Genomic DNA, 19989 nt, shown 5'->3' with positions numbered 1-19989 from the left:
GCAGGCTCAGCGGCCATGGCTCACGGGCCCAGCCGCTCCGCGGCATGTGGGATCCTCGCGGACAGAGGCACGAACCCGTGTTCCCTGCATCGGCAGGCGGACGCTCAACCACTGCGCCACCAGGGAAGCCCCCGGGGTGGCATTTTAATGCCGCAAAGGCCTACTAATCCGATTACGTCTTTGGAAATTTACTTTATTCATACTACTTAGATATAACTTAGACCACGAAAACGTGAGCTAAATCCTGTCTGCAAACGCTTAACAGTCTGAAGTCGAGCTGGGCGTAGAGGACAGAGCTCGGACGGCTAGAGGGGCATGCAGGGCTCGCGGCCCCGCCAGGTCCTCCAGGCTCCCAGTGTGCAGCGCGGCGATCCCGGCGTGCACCGCGGCGCGCGGAGCCGGCCCCAGGGAGCTCGGCTTGGACGCCCGGTGCGGCGGCGCGTCTGTGTGGAGCTTCGCTGGTGCTGTGGGCCGGAGGCGAAGAGGCGGGGTCGACATGGAAGTGTAAGCAGCTTGGGGCGCGTCGCTGGGTTTGGGCCGACGCTCACAGCTGGCGACCGCTAGACCCTGGGAGCTGGGAGACATGGGCCTGGGGCGACCCCTCGTCGCGGTGGGGAGGGCGACGGATCGGGAGGCGAGGGAGGAAGGGGCTCTCGCTCTGTCCCTCCGAACCTTCGCCCCCACGCCCACCGCGTGCCCAGCACGCGGGGCCGAGTGCCACTTGTCTCGGCTGCCTTTCAGGGTGCCTGTTCCCTCCCTCATCCACTCACTAGCGTTGCAGGCGTCACGGTGGGGAGTCTGGCCCAGTGTTGGAGCGGGAACTTCGAAGGTACAAAGCCCTGGGTCCGGCCTGGAAGTACTTGGAGGAGAGATGGGTAAATGCTGGGGTAGAGCTTTGCTTAGGGGCAGTGGGCTCCTTTGGAACCCTAACTCAGAACAGGTGCTGTCCAAGTTTGATGAGAAGCATTTAGCTATTTGTGTGTATGTGTAGGGAGGGAGTAAAAGTCATTCTTACAGTTTTAGCTCCACATGGTCTTTTCCGTGTCTGCTCATTGTACCGGGTGAAAATGGAAGTTTTTGTAGCTACTCTGTATGTGGATTTTTGCACGGTTGACGTTAACTTGTAGGCATACTATATTGTGTTCTCTTTGCTACCGATTATTTAATATTGATACTTTCTTTTATATTCTTTAGCCTGTTTAATGTCTACATGTACTACTGTTTTTCGGACTTTTAAAAAAACACTGTATGTATATGTAACTGAAACGAAAGCTTCATGAGACAATGCAGTGTGCAGTACACTCTGATAGTCTCTTTTATTAAAATAGGGTGTAGACCCACTAAATTGATTTTGCAATCTGCTAATGGGGTTTAATCTGCAATTTGAAAAACATGCATAATATTACTCTAGCCCAAGCCGTCATTATCAATTTTTCCCTCTTTATTAAGCATTTCCTGTCAGCATACAGACCAGCTTTAATTTGTCTATCTTAAAAGAAAAATCCCTTGTCTGTCCCTACATCCATGTCCACCTGTTGCTCCCTCTCTGCTTCCTGTCACCAGAAAACTTCTTAGAAATGTTGTTTATCCCCTCATTCTCTCAATCATTCTTTTGGGCTTTCATCCTCACCAGTCTACAGAAATGGGTCTTAGGTAGGTTACCTGAGCCTTCCATCTTGTCAAATTCAGAAGTTGATTTTCTGGCCTCAACTTCCTTGACCCCTTAGCAGCAATTGATACAGAAACTCAAGACACTCTCTTGGCTTTGTGACATGCTCTCTTGGATTTCCTCCTACATCAAGGACTATTTCTCAGTCTTCTTTCCTAGCCCCACCTTCCTTCCTTGCTTGGGCTTCTAAATGTTGAAGTATTTTAGGGCTCAGTCCTGGGACCCTTTCTCTCCACATTCCCTTGGTCATTTTACCTATCTGTATGCAAATGATTCCCCAGAATATATTTCTAGCCCATTTCTCCTATCCATCCAGTTGCTTAAACCAGAAATCTAGCCCTCTTTCCTCACCGCTAAATCAAGTCCATCAGCCAGTCCTGTCATCTCCACGTTCAGAATGTATTTTGAATGCAGCACCATCCCCACTGCTAATTTTGTAGTTCATCGTCTCTGGTCCAGATTAAGCAATAGCCTTTGGTTTCCACTCTTGCCCCGCCCCCTCCATTCTGTTTTCCACACAGCAGCCAAAGTGAATTAAAATATTAATTGGATCAAATCACCCCCTGTGTAAAAGCCCTTCATTGCTTTTCTGTGTGCTTAGAGGATATCTGCATTTCTTAGTAGGACTACAAGACCCTATGTAACCTCACTCACTCACCAACCTTGTCTCTCCCCACTGTCCCCTCCCGGAAAGAGACACACTTTCCACAGGCAGTCAAGTAATTTCAGTAACTCTCCAAGCCCTTGCATTGCTGTTCCCTCTACCTGGTAGACCTTTCCCCCTGTCCTGCCCACTTCTTATCTTTTTGACAGCTCAGGTTGAGTGTCCTTTTTCAATGTTGTTTTTCCTCTTTGGTAAATCCAAAATAAGTCCTGCTTTTTGTCTCTCATAGAACCTTTGTTTACTTTTCCCTTAAATAATTACAAGTTCTGATAATAGACGTATGCTTACACGTCTAGTGTATTGTCTCCCTCTTGAGAGTGTAAGTATCACGAAGGCAGGGACCAGTGTCTGTTCCCCTAGTGCTTAGCAGCGCATCCTGGCACACAGTAGCCCTTTGGCACACACAGTCGGCCTTCTGTATTTGCTGGTTTAAACCCCCAGTCGTGGGTTTCACATCCACAGACACAGAGGGCTGACTGTACTTGTGGAGTGAAGTAATATAACGATACTTCATTAACTTAATAAATTAAATTAATAAAAATTAATATAAATTATTTAGCTAGTTTCCTGATTGCTGAGCATATAGATTTTCTGATTTTCCTAAGTGAAATGGTTTCAATCAAGAGTTTTTTCTCCTATATAGTAACCTGTCAACTTCTCCCAAGGAGTCAGTGACTCATCAAGAATTTTGTGGCTAGCAGTTTGTGGGAAAATGAGGTTTTCTGAGGTAGGCATGTGGTTTGGGGGTAGAGGGGCCCCTGGAATGAGACTGTCTGGAGGCCTAATTCTGTGTTTTTTGGCCCCAGCATGCGGCATGTGGGATCTTAGTTCCCCGACCAGGGATCGAACCCGTGCTCCCTGCCTCAGAAGGGCGGAGGCCTAACCGCTGGACTGCCAGGGAAGTCCCTGGAGGCCTAATTCTAGTTCTTGCCTGGCCTCCAGCATGAGGTGTGACCTCTGGGAGTGTGGTCCTTAGGATCTTCAGGAGACCCCTAGGTCTCTGAGAGGGCAAACACATTGTACCTCTGTTAGGCATTCCTAGGACCTGCAGTGAGGAGGCATGGATGGAAAACTCCCCTGAGTTTTTACTACTTTTTTTTCTTCAATCACTGAGTAATTACCTACTGCGTGAGGGATACATATAGATAGATACACACTAGAAGTTTTTTAAAGGTAAGGAATATTTATGCTTTATTTGGTTGAACGATAGACTTTAAAAATAAAAACTTTTTTTTTTTTTTGCGGTACGCGGGCCTCTCACTGCTGTGGCCTCTCCCGTTGCGGGGCACAGGCTCCGGACGCGCAGGCTCAGAGGCCGTGGCTCACGGGCCCAGCCGCTCTGCAGCATGTGGGATCCTCCTGGACTGGGGCACGAACCCACGTCCGCTGCATCGGCAGGGGGACTCTCAACCACTGCGCCACCAGGGAAGCCCTAAAAATAAAAACTTTTTGACCATCACATCGGATAAAAGGATATAAAATATTCATAGCAAAATTAAGTATTTGTATACTAAGGTATTTGCTGTTTGGCTAACTTTCTCTAATGCCTCGGGACTATTTATATGCCTGGAAAATTTTGTGTTCATCCTTTTATTCTTGAACTTAGTATACATAGTTACGGAAAATGGAGTTTCTTCCACATCATCTTTTTGAGATAGTGTCAGAATTTCCTTCTTTTTACAGCTGGAAATACTGAGGTTTAGAGAAGTTAGCTAATAGGTCTTATAGCAATTCAGTAACAGGACTGGAAAGAGGATAATTTGCTAGCTCCCAAGTGAATGCTACAGTTTAAATTGTTCATTGACTTTGAAGGCTGCTCAGTTTTCTTGGACCAGAGTTTAACTTTTCAGGACAGGACTTGAGTCAGTAACATAGGTTAAACATAGGAGAATTTGAGCAATTCTGTTTGTCATTGTGTTCGTAAGAGTTAACTGTGTGGCAGTTAATAGGCACTGTTTGCTTGGACATTTTTGTGCATGTGTGAGTCTCTAAGGAAAGTCTGTCAGTAGATCATTTTGTTCTGTTTATTCAGAATTTGATTTTCTGAAGTAGTTGTTTGTGTCCATTAAATTGACTCAGCAAGTTAAGCAGATTTTACAGGTTAAATTTCAAATAGTACGTCAGCTTCAGTCAGCTAATTCATGACTTAAGGAAATTAAGTGACTGCCTTCCTGTAAGTATAGATTCAGACAGTCTTTAAAATTCACTTGGAATATTTGCTTTAAACATCTGTAAGTAAAATCAGTACCATTCTAAGTCCTACAGGAGAGTATGAAGTAAACATTGGAGGAGAATGTCCTCAATTACAAGTTATACTAATGTATTTTTTTTTTAACTTCATGGAATTCTTTAGTTTTACTTCTCCATTTTTCTCAACTTTTTACCTTGAAAAATTTCAAACCCATGGAACAGTTGCAAAAAGAGCATCTCAAGTTCCTTTATATCTTTACCTGGAGTCACCATTTGTTAACATTTTTGATATATCTGCCTTCTCTTTGTTACACATGCCTACATTCTCTCTCCACACACACTCTTTACTGAACCAGTTCAGAGTTGTAGAGATGTCATTTTATCAGTCTTAAAAAGACATTCTCCTGTGTAACTGCAATACCACCATCACACCCAGGGAATTTAGTGCTGATATTACCACTATTATTAAAATGCAACCTATATTAAAATTTCTCCAATTGTCCTAATAATGTTTTATCTGGATTTTTTAAAAAAATTGATTCAGGATCCAATCAAGAATCACACATTGCATTTAGTTATCAAGGTTCTTTAATCTCCTTTACTCTGAGAACAGTTTCTTAGCCTCTTTTTGTGATATTGACATCGTGACAAATGATAGTGATATTTGAAGAATCTAGGCCAGTTGATTTGAAGAAGGTTTCTTAGGTTGGGTTTGTCTGATTATATTCTCATAACTACATTTTCTGACAGGATTGCTATAAGGGATGTTTCCTTCTCAGTGCATCACCTCATCATTAAATGCTGTTAAATTGGATAACTTGCTGTTAAATTGGATAACTTGCTGTTAAATTGGATAACTTGATTAAGTTGATGTCTGTCAAATCTCACCATATCCTGTTCTCAACAACCTGCCACTTCGTGGTGGTTACAGTAAGTTCTTCAGGATAAAAACTGCCTTCAAAAAAAATTTCCCAATACACACAGTTCATTTAGGACTCAATGAAAGGCAGATACTATACTTGTTGACATTTAACTGAATAAAGGAATGCCTAGCATATTTTGGCATTTACTCCATTAGTATTTAGCTGGGTAAAAAAATTATTTATCTTCCTAATAAAAGAATCAATGAATAAATCAGCTTCTGCCCACCAGAATGCAAGACGCTGTACTTTTTAAACATCCATTGTTCTCCTGGCTCCAAAACACAGGTTCATGAAAATATACATGAAAGAGAGATTCCTCTCCTTCTTTGTATATTGGCTCTAGAAAAGGCAGAAGATGTTCTTTGGATTCTTGCAATTAACAATATTGACTTGGGCAGTGGGGCAGTAATTTGGAAGAGACAAGGACAGATTTCCCAGGGCATGGAATAATGCACATGACAGAGGGGGGCTGTGATTTGGAAATGAAGTTGTCACTGTGGCACCTGGGATGGATCCACTGGCCTTGAGGAAAAATAACATGTAATTTTTCTCACCCTGTTCCAGGAAGGGATGTTTTAGTTCCCCTGAATGTTAGGGCATGAAGGGAGTTGTAATTCAGTTTCAAGCAAAGACAGGAGGAGGCCTTGTGGGGTGACTTCCTGATTAAGTAGGCAAAGATGACATGTGGTTTGATTTGTCATTTTCAATTTTATTTATTTATGGCTGTGTTGGGGCTTCATTGCTGTGCGCAGGTTTTCTGTAGTTGAGGCGAGTGGGGGCTACTCTTTGTTGCAGTGCATTAGCTTCTCATTGTGGTGGCTTCTCTTGTTGTGGAGCACGGCCTCTAGGTTTGCGGGCTTCAGTAGTTGTGGCGCACGGGCTTAGTTGCTCTGTGGCATGTGGGATCTTCCTGGACCAGGGCTTGAACCTGTGTCCCCTGCATTGGCAGGCGGATGCTTAACCACTGTGCCACCAGGGAAGTCCTGTCATTTTCAGCTTTAAATGAGCCATATCACATACTCTAATTACGCGTTATCCTTCCTGTGTTAGGTTCCATTTATTTATTTATTTATTTAAAAATTTTAATTTATTTATTTCTGACTGCGTTGGGTCTTTGTTGCTACACGCAGGCTTTCTCTAGTTTTGGCGAGTGGTGGCTACTCTTTTTTTTTTTTGCGGTACGCGGGCCTCTCACTGCTGTGGCCTCTCCCGTTGCAGAGCACAGGCTCCGGACGCACAGGCTCAGCGGCCATGGCTCACGGGCCCAGCCGCTCCGCGGCATGTGGGATCCCCCCGGACCGGGGCACAAACCCGTGTCCCCTGCATCGGCAGGCGGACTCTCAACCAGTGCGCCACCAGGGAAGCCCGGTGGCTACTCTTTATTGCAGTGCGTGGGCTTCTCATTGCGGTGGCTTCCCTTGTTGCGGAGCACGGGCTCTAGATGCGCAGCCTTCAGTAGTTGTGGCACTCTGGCTCAGTAGTTGTGGCTCACCGGCCGTAGAACGCAGGCTCAGTAGTTGTGGTGCACAGGCTTAGTTGCTCTGCGGCATGTGGGATCTTCCCAGACCAGGGCTCGAACCCGTGTCCCCTGAATTGGCAGGCAGATTCTTAACCACTGTGACACCAGGGAAGTCTCCTAGGTTCCTTTTAAGTATGGTGTTCTTTGTGACCTGAGTTCCATTGTGGTCATTTGGGCAAAACAGCACTTTTGTGAAATCCTGGCTATTTGTTGAATGACCAGTAGCATTTGGTAAGCTTCATGTGCTGATTTGATTAAGTGCTGACATTACTGTGCTGATGACCTAAGGCCTAGGTTGAAGCCTGCGTTAACCACCTGCTTGTTTTGCTTTATTTATTGACTGGGGAAACCACCCATCTATTTGGCTCATGTTTTTGAAATTTTGTGTCCTCAATTTCATCATATAGCCCCATTCCTAGTTTAAGAACAAACAGTAATCTTTGTTGTACATTATGTCAAGTCCATACTCCTTCCTGAAGTTTTAGGATTCTGCATTACTGGTTTCCATTTGTTCAATCCTGTTTTATTTTTCACAATCCCATAGTTATTGTCCACTTCAGTTAGGCTTTCTACTGTGTGCCCTTGAGCAAGTTTTTAAATCTCTGAGCCTCAGTGTCATCATCTATGAAGAAGGAATCATAATAGCTCCTACATCACAGGGTTTTTAATGAGAATTTAAGTGAGGTGATATCTTTTAACAGTAATAGCCTTCGTTTAGGAGAACCTAATAAGTACCAAGAACTGTGTTACACTTTTAAAATTTGTTTTCCTTTCATCCTCAGAACGGCTTTATGAATTAGGAAGAAGCAGTGGTTGTGGTGGTGGTAGCCCAGGCAGTAGTGACAATAGATGGTATTTATTGAGCACATACTGTGTTCCAGGTACTTTACATGTTTCAACTCAATCCTGTAACAATGTTACAAGGTTGATACTACAGTTGCCATTTTATAGATGAGGAAATTTAAGCATAGAGAGGTTAAATAACTTGCCCAAATTCATATAGCTACTGGTTGGTGGAGCTGGGTTTAGAATCCAGGCTACATTTCTAGGTACTAGTTATCTGCATTTTTTGTTTTATATGGGGATGCTTAACGGGGGTTAATTAACTCACTGAAACTCACATACCTTGTAAGTGGCGGAGCTGGAATATGAACCTAGATTTGTCTGATTTCAAAACTGTATTCTTTTAAAATTGAAGTATAGTTGATTTACAGTGTTTCAGGTATACAGCAAAGTGATTCAGCTATACATATATATATATTATGTATATATGTATTCTTTTTCAGGTTCTTTTCCATTATAGATTATTACAAGATATTGACTGTAGTTCCCTGTGCTGTACACTATACAGTAGGTCAAAACTGTGTTCTTAATTATTATACTATACTGCCTCCAGACTGTTAAAAACAATAAGTGCTTTCTGACGTGATACTGTAGAATGGATCAGTTGTAATTTAATACACGTCACATTGCTGTGCTCATTCATACATGAAAGGTGACGTTTTGCCTTGATTGACCATTGCCAGTGCTCAACACCTGAACTCTAGTGGTTGAGTTGATAGAAAAGATGAACACCTTGGGAGTTTTGTGGGTATCTGGCAGGATTCCAGATGTTGCTGGAATTTCCAGTAGTGATGTTAGTGTTAAGGATCCCATTTCTGGTGATTCAACAGGAGGACTTGGCTGCCCAAAATGTCAATAGCTGATGGAAGGCAGATGGTACTGTAGAGAGGACATGGCTGTGGGATGAGGTGGCACTCTGTTTCTCCAGTTAATTCTAGCACCCTCTGTTTATTGACATCCCCCTACTCCTGTGGTTTTGGCCCCGTGTTCTTCCTGTAACTAACTTCCCCTAGATATCTGACTTCTCAACTTTTGCCTGCTTGGACCAGGGATAAGTATAGTATTTTAATCGCCTACTTGGTGTTGGATGTGTGATATACTGTGGCTGTTAAAAGGAGAATTTGCTCTGAATTTGTCCATCGCCAGCTAAACCAGTAAGACTTAGGACATTTCTCAATTTTAGGTTGTAGTCCCCAAATTTCTGAACTGTGCTACTGAATCTTGACAGAGGGATTATTTTGTAGATATTTAATTCCCACAGAGGGATGTGAGCCCAGACTGATGATAATTTACTTTATTTTGCAGGAAGGATGCCAGCGCTGCGCTGCTCAGTAACTATGAGGTAAATAGCTTTGGACTATTGTGTTTTCCTCTCTGATCGTTTGCCCTTTGCTTCTGAAGATTATTCAGTTAGTTTTGGTTAGAAATGACTGAATTCATTTAGATTTGCCACTTTAAAATAGGAGAGATGGCACCATCTGGTGGACCTTGGAATAGTCTTAGCTTGGTAAATTATATACAGTAATTCAGGGAAGCTGGGAAGCCTTTAGTTTACTGTGGACAACCTTCTCCAAATCCCAAAGATTTTAGATCTTCATTTGGGATGCCTTCCTGTGATGGAAACATCAGTTTTGGAACTGTTTCTGTTTGCAGAAGTTTTCCATTAAAATGCTTAACGCCTTTTCCTAATTACCACTCTTTAGCTGTAAAATGCTTTTATAAGTTATTATTTTGATCCTCATAATAGTCTCATAAGTATTAACACCTTCATTTTGGAAGTGAGAGTTTAGTGACTCACCATTACGAATAATTTAGTAGGAAGTAACAGGTTTGGAATTTGGGGGCTTGAGGATTGGGTTGCTGGGGAAAGAAAGGAAAGAAGTTGGTGAAAGGGAGGAGAGAACATTATTTTTGCCTACCTTCTATTTTGCCTGGGTGTTGTTTGGTACTAGCAAAACTATCTGATAGGTTGACTCCAGGTATAGAAAAAACCATTCATATATTCACTGTCCATTTTTCTTATGCCAGAGTCTAAACTCAGGAAGACTTATAGGAGATTTGAGTCTCCATTTTGTGATATATGTAGAAGGTAGTAGATTTAACACAGTGGGCCATATTCTTTTCTTCCTAAAGGTTCATCTTAAATGGTTGCTGCTCATAATAGGAAGGAAATGGTTGTTGGTCAAGCCCTTGGCTTTTTTGTGTGTGTGTGTGTGTGTGGTATGCGGGCCTCTCACTGTTGTGACCTCTCCCGTTGAGGAGCACAGGCTCCGGACGCGGAGGCTCAGTGGCCATGGCTCACGGGCCCAGCCGCTCCGCGGCATGTGGGATCTTCCCGGACGGGGGCAGGAACCCGTGTCCCCTGCATTGGCAGGCGGACTCTCAACCACTGCGCCACCAGGGAAGCCCCAAGCCGTTGGCTTTTAGGAACCTCCTTCTCCAGCTTAGACTCTGGACAAGGTGTGTAGTGTTTTATCCATTGGGGAAACATTGCATTAATTGGGTCTCATGCCCCTATTTCTGAAAGGAATGACAGGCAGAGGATGGGTTGCGTTTTATCTAGTCGTTACTGTGTTTATGATCCTATGCTTCTCTCAGTTCTCTGGTATAATCTCTAAAGCAGGAGAGAGATTTCCTCCCCTGACCCTTCTTAGCACTAATACACATGTGTTTCTACCTTGTGGAGAAAATTTACTTCTAAAGTTATATAGCTTTTTTTCTTTCTTTTTTTTTTTTGTAAACTACTTTTATCGCTTGCTTCATAATTTTTCTTTTCCAGAAATAAAATAGATTTTCATGTTAGAGAAGCAAGATCTTTTTAAAAAATGATTGATTAATTTATTTATTTTTGGCTGCATTGGGTCTTCATTGCTGCACACGGGCTTTCTCTAGTTGCAGTAAGCGGGGGCTACTCTTTGTTGCAGTGCGTGGGCTTCTTACTGCAGTGGCTTCTCTTGTTGTGGAGCACAAGCTCTAGGCACTCAGGTTTCAGTAGTTGTGGCACATGGGCTCAGTAGTACTGGCTCGTGGGCTCTAGAGCGCAGGCTCAGTAGTTGTGATGCCCGGGCTTAGTTGCTCCGCGACATGTGGGATCTTCCCGGGCCAGGGCTCGAACCCGTGTCCCCTACAGTGGCAGGCGGATTCTTACAGTGCTCCACCAGCGAAGCCCGAGAAGCAAGATCTTTAAAAAAAACTATATATATATATTTTAGGAAAATTTTTTAAAATTCTGGTACAGTCAGCATACATTATATTAGTTTCAAGCATACAACATAATGTTTCGATATTTGTATATATTGCAAAATGATTACCACAATAAGTCTACTTAACATCACTCACCATACATAGTTACATAATTCTTTTCTTCTTGTGTTGAGAACTTTTTAAGATTTCCTCTTTTAGCAACTTTCAAATATGCAATACAGTATTATTAACTGATGTTGCCATGCTGTACATTATATCCCCATGACTTACTTAGTTTATAACTGGAAGTTTGTAACTTCTGACCACCTTCATCCAGTTTGCTTACTCCCCCCGCTGTCTCTGGCAACCGTTTGTTCTCTGTATCTATGAGCTTGGTTTCTGGTTTCGGTTTTGTTTTTGTTTTTGTTTTAATTTTTGGCCATGCTGCATGGCATGCGGGGACTTAGCTCCCTGACCGGGGATCGAACCCACGCCCCCTACAGTAGAAGCATGGAGTCTTAACCACTGGACTGCCAGGGAAGTCCCTTTTTTTTTTCCTTTTCTTTTTTAGATTCCACGTATAAGTGATACCATACAGTATTTGTCTTTCTCTGACTTCTTTCACTTAGCATAATGCCCTCAAGTTCCATTCACGTTGTCACAGATGGCAAGATTTCATTCTTTTTTATGGCTGAATAATATTCCTTTGTATATATATGCCACAATTTCTTTATCCATTCATCTGTAAATGGACACTTTAGTTTATTTCCTTACCTTGACTATTGTAAATAATGCTGCAGTGAACATGGGGGTGCATATATCCTTTCAGATTACTATTTTTGTTTTCTTTGGATAGTTACCCAGAAGTGGAATGCCTGAATCATATCGTACTTCTATTTTCAATTTTTTGATGATCCTTCATACTGTTTTCCATAGTGGCTGCACCAATTAACATTCCCACCTATAGTACACAGTGGTTTCCTTTTCTCCACATCCTCCTCAATATTTATTTCTTGACTTTTTAATAATAGCCATTCTAACAGGTGTGAGGTGATGATCTCATTGTGGTTTTTATTTGCATTTCCCTGATGATTAGTGATGTTGAGCATCTTTTATGTACCTGTTGGCCATCTGTATGTATTCTTTGGAAAAATGCCCATTTTTAAAATAGATTGTTTGTTTGTTTTGCTCTGTAGTTGTATGAATTTATATATTTTGGATATTAACCCCTTATCAGCTACATGATTTGCAGATATTTTCTCCCATTCAGTAGGTTGCATTTTGTTGATGATTTTCTTTGCTGCACAGCAGCTTTTTAGTTTGATGTAGTCCCACTTGTTTATTTTTGCCTTTGTTGTCTTAGCTTTTGGTGCTAAATCCAAAAAGTCATTGCCAAGACCAATGTCAAGGAGCTTACTGCCTGTGTTTTCTTCTAGGAATTTTATGGTTTCAGGTCTTACATCATCAAGTCTTTAATCCATTTTGAGCTAATTTTTGTGTATGGTGTATATAGTGGTCTAGTTTCATTCTTTTGCATGTGGCTGTCCAGTTTTCCCAACACCATTTATTGAGGAGACTGTTCTTTCCCATTGTGTATTCTTGGCTCCTTTATCATAAATTAATTGACCATATGTGTGTGGATTTATATCTGGGCTCTCTATTGTGTTCCATTGATCTCTGCATCTGTTTTAGGCCAATACCATACTGTTTTGATTACTATAGCTTTGTAATGTAGTTTGAAACCAGGGAGTGTGATGCCTCCAACTTTGTTCTTCTTTCTCAAGATTGCTTTGACTATTCTGGATCTTTTGTGATTCCATACAAATTTTGGGATTGTTCTATTTCTGTGAAATATGCAGTTGGAATTTTGATGAGAATTGCATTGAACCTGTAGTTTGCTTTGGGTAGTATGGACATTTTAGCAATATTAATTCTTCCAATGCATGAACATTTATGTGTGTCTTCTTCAGTTTCTTTCATCAGTGTCGTATAGTTTTCACTGTACAGGTCTTTTGCCTCCTTGGTTAAATTTATTCCTAATTTTATCTTTTTTGTTGCAATTATAATAAATAGGATTGTTTTCTTAATTTCTCTTTTAATAGTTTGTTATTAGTGTATAGAAACATAACAGATTCCTGTATGTTGATTTTGTATCCTGCAACTTTACTGAATTCATTTATTCTAACAGTTTTTTGGTGGAGTCTTCAGGGATTTCTATAAGTAATACCATGTCATCTGCAAATAGTGACAGTTTTACTTTTTCCTTTCCCATTTGGATGGCTAAATTTTATTCCTTTTCTTGCCTAATTGCCCTGGCTAGGACTTCCAATACTATGTTGAATAAAAGAGGCAAGAGTGGGCACCGTTGTCTTATTCCTGATCTTAGAGAAGCTTTTACTTTTTCACTGTGGAGTATGATGTTAGCTCTGGGCTTATCATGTATGGCCTTTGTTATGTTGAGGTATGTTTCCTCTGTACCCACTTTGTTTAGAGTTTTGATCATAGATGTTGAATTTTGTCAATTGCTTTTTCTGCATCTATTGAGATGATCATATTATAGGAAAATTTACTTTCAAATACTCAGAATATTATTTTTGAGAGCTAAGGAGATCAGTTATATGGTGTGTATTGGTAGGAAACACTTGAAATAGTTTATGTAAACAAATGAATTTGCAGTATTTGACTTAGATAAAAGAGCATTTTTATTTTTTTTTTTAATTTTATTTTAATTAATTAATTTATTTGGGCTGCATTGGATCTTTGTTGCTTGCTGTGTGCAGGCTTTCTCTAGTTGTGGTGAGTGGGAGCTACTCTTCATTGCGGTACACTGGCTTCTCATTGTGGTGGCTTCTCTTGTTGCGGAGCACAGACTCTAGGCACATGGGCTTCAGTAGGTGTGGCACGTGGGCTCAGTAGTTGTGGCGCACAGGCTTAGTTGCTCCATGGCATGTGGGATCTTCCCGGACCAGGGCTCGAACCTGTGTCCCCTGAATTGGCAGGCAGATTCTTAACCACTGTGCCACCTGGGAAGCCCAAGAGCATTTTTAAAAAGTCACATGCTTCTTGGACTTATTTGCTCTAATGCAAGAGTTTGGGGGAGGGTTTATGAGAAGAAAAGAGATATTATTCTCTTTATCCTTTAAAATCATTGACCTTGGAATAGATACATTTCTCAAATTTATTTATGGAAATCTTTTGTATATCTCTTCCTAGGTGTTCCAGTTACTAACTGATATGAAAGAGCAGCGTAAAGAAAGTGGAAAGAATAAACACAGTTCTGGGCAACAGAACTTGAATACTATCACGTATGAAGTAAGCCTGTGTTTTTGGAAGGTCTACCCCAACTGCCATTGAAGGGGGTTGGTTTATCTTGCTGATGACTGGCCACTGAATCATGACTACCTATTATCTGATTTGAGTAGGTTTACTGTAACCCAGTTTTTATCCTGTTTATAGAAGTGGAAAGAGTTTGGCCAATTGCGAGTGTTAACCAATTGCAAAGTCAGAGGAGGGAATAAATAAAAGTCTGCCATCACTTCTAATACCAATTGCAAGTTGGGGAGCCCCACGGCCACCCTCAGGTTCAATAATTCAGTGGAAGTACTCACGGAACTTGCTAAAAGCTATTATGTTCACTGGTACAGGTTATTACAAGGAAAAGATACAGATTAAATTTGGCCAAGGGAAGAAGCAAATGGGGCAGGTGCCAGGAGAAATAGCAAATGCAGAGCTTCCACTGTTCTCTAATGTGGAGTTAGAGCACATTTCTCTTGAAATCAGTGTGTGTTAATACACACAGAATATTGCCAGCCAAGGAAGCTCAGCCAAGCTTTGGTGTCCAGAGTTTTTATTGGGGCTCCATTACCTAGGCATGATTGAATGATTGATTGCCTGTGTAGTTCATGTTAGCCTCCAGGTCTACTGATACTGTATGACCCAAAGCCCCTGCTCTAAGTCTCATTGTTAAGACCATCCAGTAGGACATAAGGCCCCCAGACAAAGATACTCCTATTAGATATAATGTTCCAGCAGTATGGAGATTACCTCCCAAAAGCTGAGGGCAAAGTCCAGACTCTCTGTTTTAGCGAAGCCAAATTCTTTATTACAGAGAAAGTGATACTTTTTATGGTAGAAAACTTAGAAAGTACAAAAAAGCATAAAGAAGAAATCAAAAGTAATTCATAATCTTAATATCTAGTTGATAGTTTGTTGCATTCTCTCCCAATCTTATGCTTAAGCTGTTGTATTTGTTATATGATGTTTGATTTTTATATCTGTCATTTTGTTTTTTCTTGTTATTTGCTTTCAATTTTGATTTTGTCTTTAAAGAGGTTTGGATTTAACTCTTTTAATTTTTCTTTTCAAAGACATTTTTAAACTTGCATTAAGGTATCATTAAGGAAAATAAGGAATTTAACACTTTTGTCACCATTCCTTCCCATCTGATTTTTTTCATTTAATTGTGTGTTTAGAACCCTACAGTTCATTTATTCATTCGTGTTCTTTCACATTATATAGTTCATCTCTTTCAAAGAAGACAAAGAAAGATTGTTGGTAATTAGTTTTATATACATTTCAAACTATCAAGCACCCTTAACTACACAGTTAATTAGTTTATGCTCACTATCACTCTAATAATTTTTTTAAAAATTTAATTATTTATTTTTGGCTGCATCGGGTCTTTGTTGCTGCACGTGGGCTTTCTCTAGTTGCAGCGAGTGGGGGCTACTCTTCGTTGTGGTGCATGGGCCTCTCATTGCGGTGACTTCTCCTGTTGTGGAGCATGGGCTCTAGGCACGCAAGCTTCAGTAGTTGTGGAGCACAGGCTCTAGAGCACAGGCTCAGTAGTTGTGGACCACGGGCTTAGTTGCTCTGTGGCACGTGGGATCTTCCCTGACCAGGGATGGAACCCATGTCCCCTGCACTGGCAGGCAGATTCTTAACTACTGTGCCACCAGGGAAGTCCCCACTCTATTAATTCTTAAGTTCTTGCTTTTAATTTTTGGTGCCTTAAGGAAAGTTACTTTGGTAATAAATGTGCCCTTCTCATTTCGTGAAACAGAGTACATGGTATCAGTGTCTTATTACTGATGCTGTTAACTTTGATAACTTGGTTAAGGTGGTGTCTGCCTGATTTCTCCACTGTAAAGTTACTGTTTTTCCATTTCCATATTCTGTTAATTAGCAAAGCGTCACCTAGTCCAGCCCACATACAAGGGGAAGGGGAATAGGCTTCATCTCTTAAGGGAGGGATATTAAAGAATTTGAGGACATACATTAAAACTACCACAGTAATTAATAAATATTTTGGGGAAGCTGCTTTGAGACTATGCAAATATCCTACTTCTTAAGCTTTTGCCCATTAATTTTAGTATTCATTGGTGGATCCTTCTTGCAGTAATTATTCCTATGGTGCGATTGCCCAATGGTGATTTATTTCCCTCATTCTATGTTTAATTGTTAGAATTCTTTGTAAGAAAGAGTTGTTCCTTCTAATCCATTTATTGGGTCATTTATATATGGACTTAAGGCTATTTATTTTATTCTTCGGGTTCCCTGTCTATAAAAAATTGATACATGATAACACAGTTGTCAGACTGAGTTTTTTCTTTAAGATCAGAAAAGCTTTATTCTAAAATTTCAGTAATCTTTTTGTTCTAGCTACTGGTTTTATTTTTGAGGAATTCCTATTATATGAAGATTGAGTCTCCTGAAGGCATTTGTTTTACAAAAGATTTTTGAAACAAAATTTTAGAATACTAAATTATAGCCATTGGCTTCTCTTTTTGTCATTTGGGGTTGTTTGTCTTATGCTTGCCTTTCCCTTTTTTTTTTTTTTTTTTTGTAGACATTAAAATACATATCAAAAACACCATGCAGGCACCAGAGTCCTGAGATTGTGAGAGAATTTCTCACAGCAGTGAAAAGCCACAAGTTAACCAAGTAAGTAAAAATAATCTTAAGTGGGAAAAGACTGACACATAATGAAAATGATAGCTTATAAAAGTCATCCTCAGCAACTGTGTATTTATATTAGGTTGGGTTTTGAATTGTAATCAGTACACAGGGCGTAGGGTCATGGTATTGTATAAATTGATTGATTGATTGATTGCTGCTTTGGGTCTTCGTTGCTGTGCGCGGGCTTCTCATTGTGGTGGCTTCTCTTGTTGTGGAGCATGGGCTCTAGGCTCGCGGGCTCTAGAGCACAGGCTCAGTTGTTGTGGTGCACGGGCTTAGCTGCTCTGTGGCATGTGGGATCTTCCTGGATCAGGGATCGAACCTGTGTCCCCTGCATTGGCAGGCGGATTCTCACTGCACCACCAGGGAAGTCCCAGGGTCATGGTACTGTAGATGAGATAACTGAGACTTAGACACTGGGATCCTTCTAGAGCCAGAAACAGAATGTAGTGGGCTTTTTAATCTCAAAAATGTTTCCCGAAAATCTTCCCATAACCCCTTCCCAGCATTCAGACTAAATTGGTTGAAAAACGGGATTCACAAATTGAAGGGCTTTTTATAAAGTTGATGAATTAAGTCATTTGACATTTGTGTTTGTTTGGGGCAAAAATGGCTTGATAATATTCTGTCTGCTCTTCTAGTGCCCATTTACTTTCTTGGTGACTTTCTTGAATAATTTAAGTTTGTAGGAATTAAAAACATTAAGAATTAGATCAGAAGTTTCCATGAGAAGAAAACTAGCCCTAGTCTTTAGAATTGATACTAGAGCTGATAAATCCAAAAAGCTTTTGTCATTCATTGAGAATAATCAATAATTTTATTTTGGAGGAAACATTTGGTGTTAGTTCAGGCGCACAGTTGATACACTATCAGTAAACTAAGTGCCCTTCTCCCCTTGCCTCTCTTCTCTAAATGAACCCTGAAGACAAACATCTTTCAAATGTGTGCATATGTGTGCTTGTGTGTATGTTTACAGTTTGTTTTATTTTTTGTGAGAAAATACACATAACATAAAATTTACCATCTTGACCATTTTTTTTAAAACTTATTTATTTTTTTGGCTGCGTTGGGTCTTTGTTGCGGTGCGCGGGCTTCTCATTGTAGTGGCTTCTCTTGTTGCGGAGCACAGGCTCTAGGCGCACGGACTTCGGTAGTTGTGGCACATGGGCTCAGTAGTTGTGGCTTGCAGGCTCTAGAGCATAAGCTTAGTAGTTGTGGTGCATGGGCTTAGTTGCTCTGTGGCATGTGGGATCTTCCTGGACGAGGGCTCGAACCTGTGTCTCCTGCATTGGCAGGCGGATTCTTAACCACTGCGCCACCAGGGAAGCCCTACCATCTTAACCACTTTTTTTTTTCATCTTAACCACTTTTAAGCCTTCAGTTCATCTATATTAAGTATAGTGTTCACATTGTGTGTAACCAATACCCAGAATTTTTTTTTTTTAATTTATTTGGTTGTACTGGGTCTTTGTTGCAGCAGGCAGGCTCCTTAGTTGCAGCTCGCGTGCTCCTTAGTTACGGCTTACCAGCTCCTTAGTTGTGGCTCACAGGCTCCTTAGTTGCAGCATGCGAACTCTTAGCTGCGGCACACACGTGGGATCTAGTTCCGTGACCAGGGATTGAACCTGGGCCCCCTGCATTGGGAGAGTGGAGTCTTCACCACTGCGCCACCAGGGAAGTCCCCAGAACTTTTAAAATCTTACAAAACAATCTGTATACCAATTAAACAACTCCCCATTTCCTGCTCTCCCCAGCCCCTGACACCACCACTCTGTTTCTGTGGATTTGACTATTCTATATACCTCATGTAATTAGAATCATATAGTATTTGTCTTAAAAAAAAAGTCTAAATATTATTTAATATTGTTATCTTTTTATTTTAACTATTTTTAAGTGTGTGATTCAGTGGCATTAGGTATATTTAATTGTTGTGCATCTCTGCCATCCATCCACAGGACAGTTTTTCGTCATGCAAAACTAAAACTCTGTACCCATTAAACAATGACTCCCCATATTCCGCATCCTCTAGCCCTGGTAACCACCAGTTTGCTTTATGTCTCATGAATTTGGCTACTTTAAGTACCTCATATGAGAATCATACAGTATTTTTTCTTTTGTGACTGGCTTATTTCATTTATTATGTCTTCAGGGTTCATTGATATTATAGTATGTGTCAGATTTTCCTTCCTTTTGAAGTCTGCATAGTATTACATTTCATGTATATATGACATTTTGTTTATTCATTTATCAACTGATGTATACTTGGGTTGTTTCCACCTTTCGGCTGTTGCACATAATTATGCTGCTATGAACATGAATGTACAAATAGCTCTTTGAGACCCAGCATGCAGTTCTTTTGAGTATATACCCAGAAGCCACGTTTGCTGGATCTTATGATAATTCTATCTTAAAATTTTTGAGGAACTGCCATACTGTTTTCCATAGTGTCTGCTCCATTTTACATTCCCACAAACAGTGCACAAGGGTTCTAATTTCTCCACATCCTCATCAACACTTCTTATTTTATCTTCTCCCTTTTGTTACAGTTGTCATATTTATTACATCTATATATGTTGAAAATAGTGTTTAGCAGTGTTTTATTACTTATGTTCTATACTTCTACACATTTTAAAGAACATAAGAGGACAAAAACAGTCTTTTATATTTACCCAGAATTTTGCTATTTCTTTTGCTCTTCATTCATTCCTGTTCCATGTTTACTTTTTATCATTCAGCCTGAAGAACTTCCTCTATCGTTCTTTTAGAACAGGCCTGCTGGCTACAGTTTTCTTTCAAATGAGAATGTTACTATTTTCTTTCATTCCTGAAGGATAGTTTCACAGGGTTGAATGATCTTTTCTTTCAGCACGTTAAAGATGTTAGTTCAGTGTCTTCTGATTGCCATGGTTTCTGATGAGAAATCTGTGGTCATGCCAATATGTAATGTATTATTTTCCTCTGACTGTTTTCAATACTTTTCTTTATGTTTGGTCTTTGAAGATTTGATTATGATATATATATATATATATATATATTTTTT

The 19989-nt window shown here is 40.6% G+C and overlaps 1 protein-coding gene across 5 annotated transcripts in view; it reads left to right on the top strand.

The window, feature by feature from the left end:
* The window catches only part of CRCP (CGRP receptor component), a 95145-nt gene that overhangs the window by 18684 nt on the left and 56472 nt on the right, over nt 1-19989 (top strand). For 3 of the 5 annotated variants that reach the window (XR_003003193.1, XR_003003192.1, XM_024744227.1), the window contains exons 2-4: nt 9114-9150; nt 14205-14303; nt 16840-16934. Coding sequence is in view for 3 of the 5 variants with exons in the window: in XM_024744227.1 (XP_024599995.1) it covers nt 9114-9150; nt 14205-14303; nt 16840-16934 (231 nt within the window). In the remaining 2 variants the exon portion in view is untranslated. Of the gene's footprint in view, nt 1-358; nt 505-9113; nt 9151-14204; nt 14304-16839; nt 16935-19989 lie in introns of those variants that run through there. The other 2 variants (XM_024744228.1, XM_024744229.1) reach the window with 2 other exon arrangements.

The sequence above is a fragment of the Neophocaena asiaeorientalis genome, unplaced genomic scaffold (genome assembly GCF_003031525.2).
Source record: "Neophocaena asiaeorientalis asiaeorientalis breed wild unplaced genomic scaffold, Neophocaena_asiaeorientalis_V1.1 scaffold91, whole genome shotgun sequence".
NCBI lineage: Eukaryota > Metazoa > Chordata > Mammalia > Artiodactyla > Phocoenidae > Neophocaena > Neophocaena asiaeorientalis.
The sequence above is the reverse complement of the archived record's forward strand: the minus strand, read 5'-3'. Positions and strand labels throughout refer to the sequence as shown.